This window comes from Polyodon spathula, chromosome 2 (genome assembly GCF_017654505.1).
Source record: "Polyodon spathula isolate WHYD16114869_AA chromosome 2, ASM1765450v1, whole genome shotgun sequence".
NCBI lineage: Eukaryota > Metazoa > Chordata > Actinopteri > Acipenseriformes > Polyodontidae > Polyodon > Polyodon spathula.
In genome coordinates, this window is record NC_054535.1 from 31127299 (window position 1) to 31143272 (window position 15974).

At 35.5% G+C, this 15974-nt stretch overlaps 1 protein-coding gene across 1 annotated transcript in view; it reads left to right on the forward strand.

The window, feature by feature from the left end:
- Window positions 1–15974, forward strand: part of LOC121326444 (rap guanine nucleotide exchange factor 2-like) — a 139834-nt gene that overhangs the window by 53738 nt on the left and 70122 nt on the right. Inside the window, 1 exon segment of the mRNA XM_041269712.1 lies at window positions 7380–7463. Coding sequence (XP_041125646.1) covers window positions 7380–7463 — 84 coding nt within the window.

Below are 15974 nucleotides of genomic sequence, written 5' to 3' on the forward strand. Positions count from 1 at the left end.
TTGAGGTAGCTGATCATGGCAATGTCAAAACAATATAACAAGATATGACCTTCATAACCTAAGATATGAAGTTAAAGTAAGTTATTGCTTTTCTTATGTAAATATCTGTTAATGTTTATATGTATATGTCACATATTGCATTTGTTATCATTTTCCTTTGTTTTGGAAGACTTCGATATTATCGATATTGTTATACATGCATGTCCAATGAAATTGTTTTCCTTTACCTTTTCATTTTCCTTCGTTCTTTCTCTATTTTACAACATGAATTCAAATCTGTAATTAATTTCCACGAATTTGTAATCTTCAGATTGTCATCTGTTATAATCCACTGTAAACATTCTTTAAGATGTGAAAGCAGACAAAAATAGTACTCTACTGGACTTCACCATGATACTGTATGACTTAAGTTAATGACCTCCAAGGTTTTGTCCTGTGCTCTCTTTCAAGGCTATATTATTGTTATATAATATTATTATATTATAAGGCTTTATTATTGCAAATGCCATTTTGTTTTATTTTAATTTATTACAGTATTGACTCACATTTCTACATTCAGTGCATTCCTGACACAATGCCTCATGTTATAATTATGGAAGAGAGCAGCATGCCCTTTTCTCATTAGTTTAAGCCTTTTTAAATGTCCATGACTTTCTCGTGAAAAAGAGTGGGCCCTATATCTTTCAAAGATTATTTGGAAACAATAAATCATAGTGATAATTCATCACTTTTTTTTGTTTATTAAATATGAATTTCCGTTGTAGCAGCTGTGGTATGTAGATTTGGCTTTAAAACCCGATGCAACTATGCATTTTCCCTCCTACACTTTCAGTTCTGATGAAAAAGATTTTAAGTTAGTGTGATGATGCACACTCCACTTATTGATGCATTTACTGTATAACAAAAATGTTAAGCTGGTAGCAGTTCCTCAAACAATTTAATGGGACAGTATTTACATATAAGGAGAAAATATGTTTCCAAGAGCAAATATTCTTTGTAGAAAAATATAACACACAGGCAGATTTTTTTTTTTTTTTTTTTTTTGTGTGATTTAACTAAGATATTGCACTGTGAATTTCACAAGATAGCAAACATTTTTTCTAAACATGTAGTATAGTAGTTGTCTCATATGTACTGGAAAGGATCCTGTATTATAACAACAGTAAAAATAGTGTTGCATTAAAATTGCCTTTAAAGCATAGTCTACATATAACAAATACTGTGTTGCAACATACATTGGGGTAGACAAATTAAGCTGAAGTACCATTGTAACAAAAATACAATAGGTAAAAGGGTTGAACAGGATTGACAAAACCTGTCTAATAATCTAAGCAAGCTCCTTTGACTATTGATTATGCCATGTCTTTTTTACTTGTATAACGCTAGTCTGCTTTAGAAAATTAATGTTTTCCATTTCAAATGGATACACGGTATGTTTGATCCCTTTGTAATATTCACTTCCGTTGTGTATAAAACCTCCAGCCTCTCATCTTTTGAACTAGAGATGTACCAATGAGACTCAAGGCTGCCAGTGCTCACATGAGACACCTTTCTGGTCTGATTGAAAAGATTTCTGTACCCTAATCATTTCTTGGCCATAAATGACTAGCACAGACTTTCAGACAAACTCTGAAGACATTCTATGGTAGAAGACACTTAGCAGTTTAAAAATGACGATTGAAATATAATCAAAGCACCCTGGCTCCACCAAAAATATTCTGTAGCCACAACCAGGCACATATATCGTTCTGATCTCCTGTACTGTTTCCTGATTAAAAAACGATTCCATATATACATATTTTTATATCAAATGTGGCAGGTTGGAAAGTAAAATTAGAAAGTTTAAATTTGAAAAGTTTTTTTTGCTAAACATCCAGGACAACTGAACACATTTCTCGTAACTAAGAAGTGTTATATATATGTGAAGTAGAAATAATAACTAACAAACCAGTATTTATTATTGTGAATTATTGTGAAGATACAACTTTCTTAATGTGTTTTTGTTTTGTTTTTTTTTGTAAGGTTTTTTTGTGATTTTAAATGCATATTAGTGTGCACACTACGCAATTTAGCCCTAGGACCATCTTCACCCTAGGACCATCTTCCTGCTTAACAATTGGCAGTTAAGCTTGTTGTTCTCTTTGTCAATCATCTTTTTTTTTTTTTAAATTTAGTAGTTGCCAATTTTTATTTTTTTTTATTTTTTTAAATAATTTTCTCCCCCATTTGGAATAGCTAATTATTTCTAGGCTGACCACCCTGTGCTGTTTTGGGAGCGGTGAAGACGAACACACACTGTCCTCCGAAGAGTGTATCGTAAGCCGACCGCTTCTTTTACACACTGCAGGCCCACCCTTCAGCCACCTCAGAGCTACAGCATCAGAGGACAACGCAGCTCTGGGCAGCTTACAGGCAAGCCTGCAGGCACCCGGCCAGAGCACAGGGGTTGCTGATGCGCGGTGAGCCGAGGACACCCTGGCCTACCTTAGCCCTCCCCCATGCAGCGCTCTGCCAAATGTGCGCCACCCCCTGGGAGCTCCCGTTGACGGTCAGCAGTGGAATAGCCTGGACTCCTGGCGATGTCCAGGCTATAGGGCACATCCTAAACTCCACGTGGAGTGCCTTTACTGGATGCGCCACTTGGGAGCCCCTCATCGTCTTGTATGTAAAGCTAATGATAGAGACTGAGACCCCACTACCTCAAGGATAAAATGCTATATTGTTTAGCAGCCTATTGTACAACCTTACAGGTTCATTAGCTGGACCCAATCCTGATGGATTACAAATAGAGATTACGGTAATGTGTCATGTATTAATGTTTGAGGGTTGCCTCCCCCTGCACATGCTTCCTACTAGTATTTTGGAGTACAGCATATTTTAAGATGAGGGATTACCAACTACTGTAAGTAGAGACCAAATACAGAGGATTAGTGCAGGGTTACAGTATGAATTGATCTTTATCTCCAATGTGCTGCTCCCCTTGATTTGAGTATTAAAGTAAATCGTCAGGGGGTAGTTTCAGTCATACTGCATAACAGACAATAAAGTTTGTAATATTGCTCGTTGCACAAACATAATGTTACCCCCTTGTTTGGCACAAAATGGTATATATGTTTTGCCTGAAACACACTCTTGTCTAGCTCCCAACAAAAATAGCCGTTTACCTTGGCTTTCTTATGTTGCCTTGAATGAAAGGCGTCGGTCTGTCCATTACTTTCCACAAGCACTAAATTGGTCTCGAAAGCACAACAAAAAAACAGAGAACCTGACATGACCCATATTTCTAGTCAGTGCATTTGGTCATAATTTAGCTAACGCCACCCAAACACTTTGCTTTCGATACAGACAAGTACTGTACATGGGTTACCTAAGGTGAACAGAGGGCTTTATCCAAAAAACAGCGTATCCCTTCTGGGCTGGCAGCAGTTTTTTCTCCTGTGTGGGTAGAGATTTAAAAGCCTTTTCTATGCCTGGACTTTTTTTTTTTTTTACTTTAGTAAAGGTGCTTATGGATAAAATGATCAGTCGTAGTGTTAAGTTATGAAATAACACTGCATACTAATATAAATCAAGCATTTAGACTGAGCACTGTTTGAAATGACGTTTGTCCATTGCAGTATTTGATGACCTGAATGTCCTTTTCACATTTTAAGATAATAAGATGCTAAACTTGTTGGAGCGGTGTATTTTGTTGGAGTATTTTTTTTATTTTTTATTAATCCCCCATCTTTGGGCCCAGGGACATTTTGCTTAGAGCTCTCTATCATACAACATGGTTTTGAAACCCAATTTTTGTATTGGGAATAGAAAATGAATACATGCAAGCTAATTATCTTTAATTGCTTATGATGCTGCACATAATGCTTAACAAATGTTTACAAGATGACTACTTTAGTGAATTCTTATTGGATCTAATTTGCATGTAAGGTACAATAGTTCAGAACTCAAATGCCTGACTGCAGAGACCATTTTTTAATTTTAAGACTGTTAAACACCTCGGAATAATATTTCTGAAGGACCCCTCACTACTGGAGTTACAGTAACATTCAGACGTTTAAAAAGAGAATCAACAAACAAAAAAAAAAAAGATTTCTAGCAAACTCGTATCTTGTCATTGCTTTTACCTCCAGCACATGTGCTCTTTCCTTTATCCCTTTTTCACCACCACTAAAATGTTTTAATTGTTACCACCATAAAATGAACACTTTGCAGACAATGAACTGTAAACTTTTTTTTATGCTTAGCTTGTCCTATAGAATTCAACCACCTGTAGTGTTCAAAACTGATAACAAGGAACCCTGGCTCTTGGGGAAATAGTGTGTGTTCACATTCATTTTAATTAGAAAGATTATCACATTGCTTTCATTAAAGAAATTTAGCTGCAACCTCAATGGCATTAATGCTTCTAGAGTAGTTTCATTATTACATAGATGTGTTCCATGTAAATATAATGTAGAAAAAGAGGAAGTCTAAAGCTTTCGGGACACTGGGGCAGTAAGCAAAAACAGGGATTATAAAGCAGATGCACTGCGCTAGGAATGCACTGAGTTCGACATTTTGCAGATAGTCCTTTTAGCCCTGACTTTAACCCAGACTGCTGCCACACAACTGCTTTTTTTAAAAAAGCAATGTCTCTTTAATAATTGAAAAAATAATAATGTGAAATTGTTCTTCTCACCACTGCAGACAATCTTTTCGTTTTATAAATGTTGGCATAAGATCACTTTATTCTAATTTCCCTTGAGAAAGCCTGGCGGGACCCCATGCATCTAGTTTTGTACTGACATAGCGCATTAAGGAGGGTGCTTTTCAAGGTTGGATCATTTTACTGTGTTTTTTTTCAATGTTCCATCATATTAATATGTATTTGTTATATGTAGACTTCATACTAATACTTTTTTTGTATGTATTGGTATGCATAAGCAAACCAAACTAGATTTGTTTTTACAGGTGTATGCACTATTTTCTACTGGGGGACTTTTGCCAAAAAGAAGTCACGTTCAATAAGTAAACCAGCTAGTGGAAAGCTCACAAAAAGTAGGTCTGTAGAAGTAGTACCCTTTGTAGTGTTGCTTTTTGCTTATCTGATACCTCAACATATTTTCTGGCAGCCACTCTCCAGCATTTTAATAATTCACACTTGTCACACAGCAGGTCGGTGCTCTTGCTTTTTCTTGGTCCCCAAAGGTGTGCTTTAAGTTGTCAGAGCCAATCGGTTGATATCGTTGTGCTGGTCTCCTGCCAGCTCTGCAGTGCAGCAAAACAGGGCCTCTTGTCTGTTTATCTATCTTTCTGTGAAGAGCATTTCCAAGCACAGCTGTAGCTCTACAGCCAGCTTCTGACCTTGCAGTGCAGTTACAATAAAGAACTTTGAAGCTTGTATCACATGAATATTCATGTCAAAATGCAGACCAGTAAAGATTCTGTAAATTTGAATAATCCTGTTACCATTTACAGTATGTAGTGTGCAACATAACTTTATTTACATTTATTTAAATTGCCACATTTAACCCTAGTCAGTTTGAGAACTAATGTGATCTGCATTACTTGATTTAATGTTAAGTTTTGTATAACTCTCCACCCATAAAATTTGAATTACTGTAAATATTGAATTTTAAGTAGTCAGACACATTTATTTACATTGCCCTTCTTGAATACATGTATGTAAATAGCCATATTAATAAAATACTATTGTGGTACCAGTTATAAATTAAGATACTTTTGGAGGAAAAAACTGAATTGAAAACGTGTATTTTCAGCTTCTAAAAGGATTGTAAAACATGCACTTATCCATGCCTCCTTCACTGATATTCTACACTAAATTATCTAGCTTCTCTGCTTAAACCGAATGGCTCCCATGGGAGTTCTGGCTGCAATGCATATTTGATAAACATTTCTAAGGCTTGGTGGAAAAAGAGTGACCCAGTTGAATTGAGAAAGCATTTCCTACTCCCATTTTCTGCTACAAATACATTGTCTCATCCTAACCTGTAATTAATATTTCATTTTAGCTAGGAGCAGACAGGAGTAATAAAGTGAAAATTGAAGTACTGCTCAAGACAGCATGAGCAGGGGTGGATTTTGCAGTCAGTTGTACAATGTAGGCTAGATATTTCTTGCAACGATTAACTGCTAAGACGCTGGGTCATCTCATTAACTGACTGTAGAGGGTTTAATGAGAGGAGACACTGACTTCCTTGTAGCCACAAAACTAATGCTTACAAATTGACCTGCAAGATGCAGAGGATTCAGTGAAAGAGGATATAGATGTCTCATGGACTTTGTATTACCCCTGACTTTGTATACGCCATTGTAATATAAACGGGCACTCCCTGAACTCTGTGCTCCTATATGGAATTTGTTTTCTTTTTATTTTTGTGGTGACCAGCTCACAAAATCTTTCCTTCTTTTTTAATGTCTCAGGTAAAATAGCTGTACATGCTATAATAACTTTCCTGGGCAGGCTTTTATATCTGGGTTCATAATGTGTTTTATTCCAATGAATGATTTATTTAGCTGTGTAATTCCAGTGAATGGTTTCTTTGCTAATACATGAAAAAATAAGAATGAAATTAGCTGGTGGTCCTACCAACACCACCACAAGAATTCAATGGTTTGATTTCTTATTAGTCTGTAATAAATGATTAAAACTCTACATATCTCATCACCAAATGATGGTGATTAGTGGTTTACTACCACTAAACAAAAAAACCACAACGAATGCTGCTGTTTTCTTTTTTTTCTATTCAAATCTATTTTTCCAAACTGAAAGATACATAACTCTTAAACACGTACCCTGAACGCTTAGGCCTAACCTTTTACATGGGACTGTCTGATCTTGGGTAGAATCCTTCAAATGAACAAAATCTTAGGAAGTTTACTTTTTTTAAAAATTTTGTTTTTTAAATGTATGCGGTGCAAACGGGAAGTAAACTACAGGGTTCTGAAATGTAATCTTTAAGTATGGTTTCACTAACAAAGCTCAAGAAAGAGATGTTACTTTACAGGCCCTCCAAGAACAGCTGCACAGATGTTTTGCTTGAATGCTGCTAAATGAACTCCTGCAGTGCTCCCAACAATTTTCACCAGCTGTAGTAAAAGCACAGAATATGTAAACAACAGTGTTTGTGCTGCAGAGTTCAGAGCTGGACAAAATTACAAATATTTCCCACAACCTACTCTGTGTTTGCCATTTTCAGCTTCACCCTACTCTGGGAATTGCATTGTTTGTGAATTGTCATACTGTTTCCTGCTGTATCTTGTGATGTTGTTGTTGTTGTTGTTATTATTATTATTATTATTATTATTATTATTATTATTTATTATTATTTCTCTAATTTTCTTTGTGTGGTTCTCATTATTTTTCCCTTCCATTTCAGCCCGGATGACATTGGTACCTGTTGGTATATCCTACTGTCTGGTTCAGTATTCATCAAAGAATCCATGTTTTTGCCAAGAAGCAGGTATGTCAGCTGAATATAAGTCTGCATGCAAAATAAAATGGATGAATGTTGCCACCTTGTTTTCTCCTAGAAATGTTTTTACCTGTAGTAAACATGAAGGATTTGTTACTGGATAACTGTACAGTATATTTATTTTCCCTCTAGGTCACAGGTTATATTTCAAGCAGCCCTAAATGACAATGAACGATGGTAGCTCAGAGGTTGGTTACTACGAGTATGTACTGTAGGTCTTTGCCCTGCCCATCGTAACTGACATACTGGTCAATTGTTGAGGGACTCGAGGCCACTGTGAATTAACTACTTCCCTCCCTCACTCATGAGAGTAGTTTCTCTGGGGCAGAATTTGGGCAGTTTTTTAGGAAGAAACAAATTGTCTAGAATCTATGGCTTATTATGACAGTTAAATAAAACAATAATGGCTTGTTGAGATCAAAATAAATAATTTTTAGGGTCAAGCATTTGTCGATCACAAAATACATATTTTTAAATGTCATTTTCTGTATTTGTCATGTCCTCAAGAATCTGCTCTCTAGGCGAGTGATAAATGTTTCCAGTGCTGATGTAAATTATAACAAGAATTGGCAAATACTGAATCTTGAAGATAAGTTAATCCTTTTCAGAATGACACCATGAAGACAAGTCTATGGTGTAATGTGACTGATGGGAACAAGCAGTAGAGTTCTGAAATATTAATTGGCAGTACGTTGCATCATTTTGCTTGTATTGTTTGCTCATGCTAAACTTCTGAGAATATAATTGCTCAGAGGTTAAAACCATGGATTTACACTCTTTATAATTCAACATTTAGAAGCTGACACTGCTGAAAAGTAGGTTTTGTTACACGGCTGGGAAGTGAATTCAAGACTTGCTGAAGGCAATGACTGACAAGTTGACTCCTGGGATCAGGTTTTAACAAGAGAAAATAGGAATAGGAAGTGTCAAGTTGTAGGCCACATTTTAAAACAGAATATGTTTAATGGTACTGTATACAGTATAGTATTGCTAAACATTTACAGTACTTACTGTAAATGAGGTATTGTGCTCCCTTTTTGATTTCGCCCTTCATAATTAAATTAACTTGACATCCCCAATGGCAAAAGTTTGGAGGACAGAGTTCATTAAATAAGACACGGTGATCAGCGGGGTTAAAATGGAGTCCCATACACTTTTTATTGTGCTGATAACTAACTAACGAATAATTCTTGATCTGGATTTGACAGTACGTGCTTCTCTACAATAAAGTATAAAGAGTAGAAATGCCTGTTTCTTGTTGAACTGTTAGATCCTCCTATTTAAATTTTATGCAGTCACATTTTTGAAAAGATTGGAAAAAATACATATTTAATACGTCTACAGTACATGCTTTTAAACTTGTCCTTAATTAATGCCTGCAGTGCAGTGTACACAAATAAAAAGGGCGACGGGTGACCTAAACAGCAGAACTGTAACATTTGGATGATAAGGTAGAATTATTTATTTTAGTCCAGAGCATAAATTATGTAAACAAGCATTCAATTGCAATATTACAATTTGCAAGGTTTTGGCCAGTCCTGTACAAAAATTGTGCAGTGGAATACTGGTAAATAAATGTTAACTGTAGTACTGTTGCTAAAGTATGCAGTAAATGCATTTTATTGTTTGTTCAGTTTGTTAATGTAAAAGCTCATGTTTGATGAATAGTCCAGTTATATTCAGCAGTGCTCCCTGCCCGGATTCCTGTGTATCTGTTTGTTTGACCTTGGGCTGGGTTGGGTGTAAACAGTCTGACTGCTTTGATATGTTTAGTATCGGGAATGACTGGCTGCTCAATAGATGGGATTGATGAAGAACAGCTGTTAGGCTGGTATGCGGAAGCAGTGCACAAGGTCACAGTATGCTGCACACATAGCTGCAGCAAGTAGAGGTGGTTGGGTCACCCTGACAGGAAATGAGCCTTCCACAGGAGGAATGTTGGCTCTCTTCTCCATGCAGAGAAGTGCACAAGTGGGATCTGATTCGGAGAGCAAACACACAAGCAAAATGGTTCTTGCGAAAGGAGTTTTTGGGTGAAAAACAGTACTGCTCGGATTTTAAAGGACAAGGAACAGGTCAGACACACGCTGTTTGTTCTATTTCTGTTCTTGCTTGAAAAGTTTTAGAGCACAGCGAGTTTTATTTGAGACTGATTCTGCAGTCCTTGTGAGAACTGCTTGCAGAGACCCCATACTACAGTAGCACCACCAGTTTATATAAAGCAGATTCAGTGCTGCAGTAACAGTGATTTGAGCAACTTAGATTTTTTTTTTGTGATCCATTTGAATTGTATATAGAGGCAGTAGGTTTGAGCTGTAGTATTATAGAATTAGGCCATTTTGCTATTTAAAAAAATGTTATGATGTAAACAGGAGAGGCGTGTTTGATCAGAACATCATTGCTGTTTGTTTTCTGTTGGTTGTTTATTGTATAGTGATTTTTTATTTTTTTTCCAAGTAGTGTACTTTCTTGTTAACTGCATACAGTAAACTTGTTTTTTTATTAAATGTTTGTTTTACTCGAATTGTTTTTTTCATTCGCATTCCTTAAAACATGTAACACCTGAAGAGTAGCCTACAGTACTTGTAGTTGAGAGCTCTCAAAAAAGATGTTATACTCTTAACTCATTTTTTATTTGTAAACCCTTACTCCAACCTGGTACCACTGTTACTGTATCTTTTGATTCTGTTCAAAGTTATGAAATATTGATGTTTAGGATGATGCAGACAGTATTCTGTGTGTACTTCCGTAACACTGAACAGCGTGTTCAGTTACTAATAACAGCTTTCGATCACTGTATTGCTGTTATGTTTGCGAGTGCTTTTGCATACCGTAGTAGGCAGGGAGGGGAAGGTGTTTTCTTCACGCATAACAGGATTGGAAAACTAGTTTTATTATAAATAAACAAAAATAAGTGCACAAGGGCTGATACTCAAACACAAATAAAGCAAAAACAAAACTCACAAAAATAAAGTTTCCAGGCTGGGCAATGCCTTCTGGATTTGCAAAAAAACCACACTAATCAACCCCAGCCACCTGAAACAAACACCAACCTGCTTCCTCAGCTCCCTCTCTCCCAAATGAGAAGCTGAGGCCTCCTTTTATATCAGGTGGCTGGGCGCTGATTGATCGTTAATCAACCTAATCAACTAATCAACCCCAGCCACCTATGAAATGAAATTTTAGGATGCACAGCATTCTTTTATTTTATCATCAGAATGTTCACTGTCTGAAGCACTGACTGCATTATTGCTTTTTGATGTGACTTTGAATTACTGCTGTAAGCAATTAGATGAACTTATTGTTCGCTCTTTCAGTCCCATACAGCAGTATAGATGTAATCTTCTTATTTTTCGCTGTTTCGGTCCCATGCAGCAGTATAGATGTCATCTTCTGCTTGTGGTAACTGTTTAATAGGCATATTTTTTGGCAGCAGTTAACATTGTTATGCTAATACTCCTGCCACATGGTTTCAAAATCTAATTTGACCGCAATCACATTAATTTATTTATTTTTAATCTTGACTGCTATAATTAGTGGTGATCAAATGTTTAAAAAAAAAAAAACTGCTACAACTTATTTTAATACATTTTCACCAACTACAGTATAAGACAATGGTAGAATATGTACAAATACAAGTTTATTTTCATATTACTGCAGTTTTGATTTATTAATGCAAAGGACATGATTGTAATAGATTGGGGAATAAATCTGAACTGCATTGTAATCTTTTCAACCTACAAAAGCCACAAAAATCATACAAATAGTTTCATTTATTCTCCTCCCTCAACAATTGTCTAGGGGATGTGCATCATAAACAGCCAGATTAGTAAGAAGTACAGTGCATTGCTGTGGTGCACATTTCTCAGGCTCTGTAGAGCCCATGTGAACGTCATGATGCTGGTGGTGAATGCGTTTACATTCCTGTGTCGTGGAATTGCATTTCACTAGGGAGTTGAACTGTTGTCTAACAGGAATGCAGAGGCCCATGATAAGGGTACAGCCCTAAAAAAAAAAAAAAAACCTCCTTGCTTCAGCATTTAAACTACAGTACGCTTTGTAAATGGTATGTTGTTTAAACGCATATTTATTATGGGACTTCAAAATAAACCCAGCAAAAAAAGCTAATGTGCCATTCCAACAGATATATCTTCCTGTATATTGGAGGAGGTAGTCTCAGCCATATGTGCATTGCTCATAGATACTACAGAAACTAACCTTCCAGTGGCTGTTTGATCTCAAACTGACTGGTATAGTTTTAGCAGCATAGTGCAACCTATTTTCTTTTACAGTGATGAATCCCAAATGCTGTTTAGTGACTTAAAGTTCTATAAATTCTGCTTGTCAAATTTACGTTGTCAGAAGAAAGTATAAAGTTCTGTTAATCCGAGTATATTGCAAAGATTTCTAACACTGACCCACGTAGCCCCTGATGTAGTGCAAGAATAGAGTAAGAAATATATGGAGGAAGAATATTTTACTGTATGTTGGTGTTAGGGGTCGACCAAGTTGAGTGTACTTCTCACGCACTCTGCGTTGTCAGGCCTGCGAGTCATTACATCTAAAATAAAAATAAATTGCCATAAAACTGATATTACTGTTCTGTAAAGTAGATCCTGTTGTTATTTTAGAGTGCTTTTTCATTGACTTTCAGAGTGTAAATCTACACTCAACTATGTGTAGTTGCTGCTAATACTCTAGGTTCCAATGGGGATGAGACTTTTAGAATACATTCCGGTACTGTGGCAAAGGTTTTTATTCATAATTCAAAATGCATACTCTTTTTTTTTTTTATAGTGAGCACAGTGAAAATAAGCTGAATTGCTTATCACAACGGTCTGTGAAGTCCGTTAAGTCTACTTTGTGTGTTCACATTTAAGAAAAACACACCCTTCCTGCAAATTAGAGTTTAAGGTAATTGCTGACCTACAATACACCATGTAATGTTTTCCTAATTAGGGTCCTGAAATCTGTGGGGGAAATGCTGACTTTTGTATTGTTGATGTTAATATACAGTAGAACAAATGTGTTTCTAAACATATAATCACATACTGTGTAGCAGTTTGTTTATTGAGTTTCTGTTTATTTCAAGTGTTGTGCAGCTACTGTATGTAGTTGTACTGTGTACCCTAATTTACAGTTTCTTTGTACTGTACCACATATTGAATATTAAGGAAACAGAAGATTAAAACAACACTATTCACTGCAGTCAGTACTGTAAAAGTTGTTTTATAGGTTCCCCCTTTTTGAGACTTCAAGTTTAGGAAAACAGTTTTTTGTGTTAAAATACACCCTGAGGAATTATGCGCCATATAATTTTACACATAGAATGTGTCACCACGCATAGGTGCTTAATATTACCGTTAACAGAGAAGGATAGAGAGAAATATTGGATCACACTGAGGATAAAGGGCACATTGATCGATTTGCCAGAAAATGCCAAGACAAAGGTACCACGTTGCAAATATATCAGCAAAAGAGACAGTAAAAGATGTTCTTTGCTTTGCTTTGCACACTGTAAAGGTGGTACCAGATGTGATCCAGAGCGCTCTACTACCAGGGGAAATTTCAATTGACTTGTTTTTGGTCATTGATAGCTGACAGTCTTCTTAATTGGAAAACATTAACTTTAAGATACATAAATGCAGTAACAGCAGAGCGCTGCAACTCGCTGTATAATCTTGTCCTGTCCAGTCGGAGGCCTTCTCTTTCAGAAGACAAACTCAAAGAGCCGTTGTTCCTTTATTTCAATCTTAGAAAATTATATTAAAAAAAAATAAATTTATATTAACACAAAAAAAAAAACACCACTGTTTTCGTCCATGTTTGTGTACACACTAATATATATATATATATATATATATATATATATTATATATATATATATATATATATATATATATATATTTAGAGATTATATATATCTATTTATGCTACTATTTTGATATCCAGTAGAGAGAAGAACCCAATACAACTGCACAATACTTTTGTTACTTTGTACATATTTGTACAGAGTTACTGCATAATTCTGCATAATTTTAATTTTTTTCTGTGAATAATTCCCTGGGGTGTATTAAAGTTCAACACCTTAAATAAAGATAGATACACAGGTTTAGTTTCGAAATAACCCTTTTTTGCAAAATTGTATTCCATTTAATAATTTTACAGTGCTGTTTTTCATTTTTAGTTGCTAGAAACTGTTCAGGTTTTCAAAATTTCTAAGTAATTGGTTCAAATAAATTAAAATGCAAAATACATCAAATGTAGATATAACACTACTACAGTACTGAACTCCAGTAGTAACAGTGTAAACCACTGACATGGTACTTGAATGGATTTAAAAAGTAATACATTAACAGTGTGTCAAATCAAGTTATACATCCCACATCACATCTGTATTGATTGTATTGATTGTACATCTTCAAGAACACATCTTTGCTTTACTGAACATTACTTTCCACAACCATAGCCAATAGTTCCAGCTACATTCGCTTTTACAAATTTGAGGTATTCAGATTTAAAAGAAAATAATTAAACAGTCCTGCTTGCATCAATTAAAAAAGCATTTAAAAAAATCAAATAAACAGTGCACCATCTAATTACCAGTAAACAAAACATCTTCGTGTTGCATAAGGTCAGTACAATTGCATTACATTTCCATCTGTACAAATACTTTCATTTTGTTTTGTTACTCAGAACCTACACATAATTTACAAGTGTACCACTGCGTTGCACTGACATGTAGAACAAGTTACAGTATGTTATGTATTAAAGTCTTTCAAACAAATGTTTTCTGCATCGGGCCATAAACACATTCCTGCGCTTATCAGCTTGTTTTTCTTTTGCCATATTTAAAGAACTGTTCGCACAGGACTAAAAAAACAGGGGGTCCTCAGAGTTGGTGAAAAGCAGAGGATGTCCACTAAGCTCTCAGGCGTGGACTGGTTTTCTTCAAGAGAAGATGTTAAATTTTTTATTAAATTCAAAATTGTGGCCAGTGGAGGTGCTTTTGCACGTGATCTGTGAGCAACGAACCAGATATAAAACTCAAAATGTAATGTGTATATATAATATTTTGATACTGGAAGCCTGCGAGTGGCCTTGGATAAAGGTGTAACCAAATAATAATAATAATAATAATAATAATATGTAACACAATTTTTGTTCCTGGGTAGTCAGGCATAAGCAATTAGGAAATAACACTTACTACCCAGGAACAAAAAAAAAAAAAATTGTTACACAGTGTAAAATAATAATAATATAAGCTTTATTTTTCAATGTACAATTAACTAAAGTTTGAAATCTAAATTCTTTTCCATAAACAAAAAAGATTAACAGAAAAAAATGACATTTAAAAAAAAATAAAAATAAATTCACAGCTTACCTAGTGCAGTGAAGATCGAAGCACTTTACGTTCGCAGTACAAGTTACGACTGAGACGATCGTCTTTTAACTTCTTCTTTTTTGAATAGTGTCTTGTCACCATCGAATAAATGTTTGTTTACATCCAAACATATCTTCAAATGCATAGCTGAATGCATCCATCACTCTTTTCCTCTAGAGAAAGCATTGAGGTGAATAACCCAGAAATACAGATATTAATTCTAACATAACACAGACATGGTCGATTCGCACGGGACTGAAAACACATGATGACTGAATTTGAAATCTTACAGGAGGTCCCGATGCCCTGTAAAACAAGCAGAGGACCGCTGGAAAAAATTATCTGTGGTAAAATTAAATGGACTATTCACACAGGACTAAATTTCACTGATGTCAGTAAAAATTCTGAAGTCAACTGAAAATCTGGTGATTTTTAGTCCTGTGCAAATAGTCCTTCTGTTTAGTCTTTGTTTTGTGGGGAATAAGGAAATTCGTAGAGATTGACAGCTAACAGTGAAGTAGTATAGCTGTGACGATTTCAGTCTGAAAGCTTACATTTTGCATTCAAAATGACTTATGGTATTGAGAGTAACATAATAACCCTAATTGTAGTAATCCTGTTGTGGTACTGGTACAGTAGTTTAATATTAGACACACCAGCGGATATGTTGCACTGACATATTAGTTGCTCCCCCGCAAAAATGCTTAGAAAATCGACTTATACAAGGGTTTTTACGGTAATAATAAGGTCAAGAATTGTGTACTGTAGGTTTTTATCCCTGGTTGGGATGAACAAGATAAAGAAATGCCATAATGCATTACAGTGTCAGTGATTCTGCATTGCGTTCATTAAACAAGGACAAAAGTGATTTGCCTCACCAGCAATTGTTGTTTTGTTTTTTTTTCTCCCCACACCAGACTGTTACATTACTGTCTGGTGTACGGGGGGTGAGAAATGCTTTAGAAATGCTAACTAGATTGAGTTCTTTGTAGCTTTTAAACAAAGTACTGTGTGTACATCAGTAGCTGTGAGCCTTTTATCCCAAGCATTGGACCATTACACTATCAGCATAAACATCCTCTAACGGACATATATTTTTGATGCCTTTCACCATG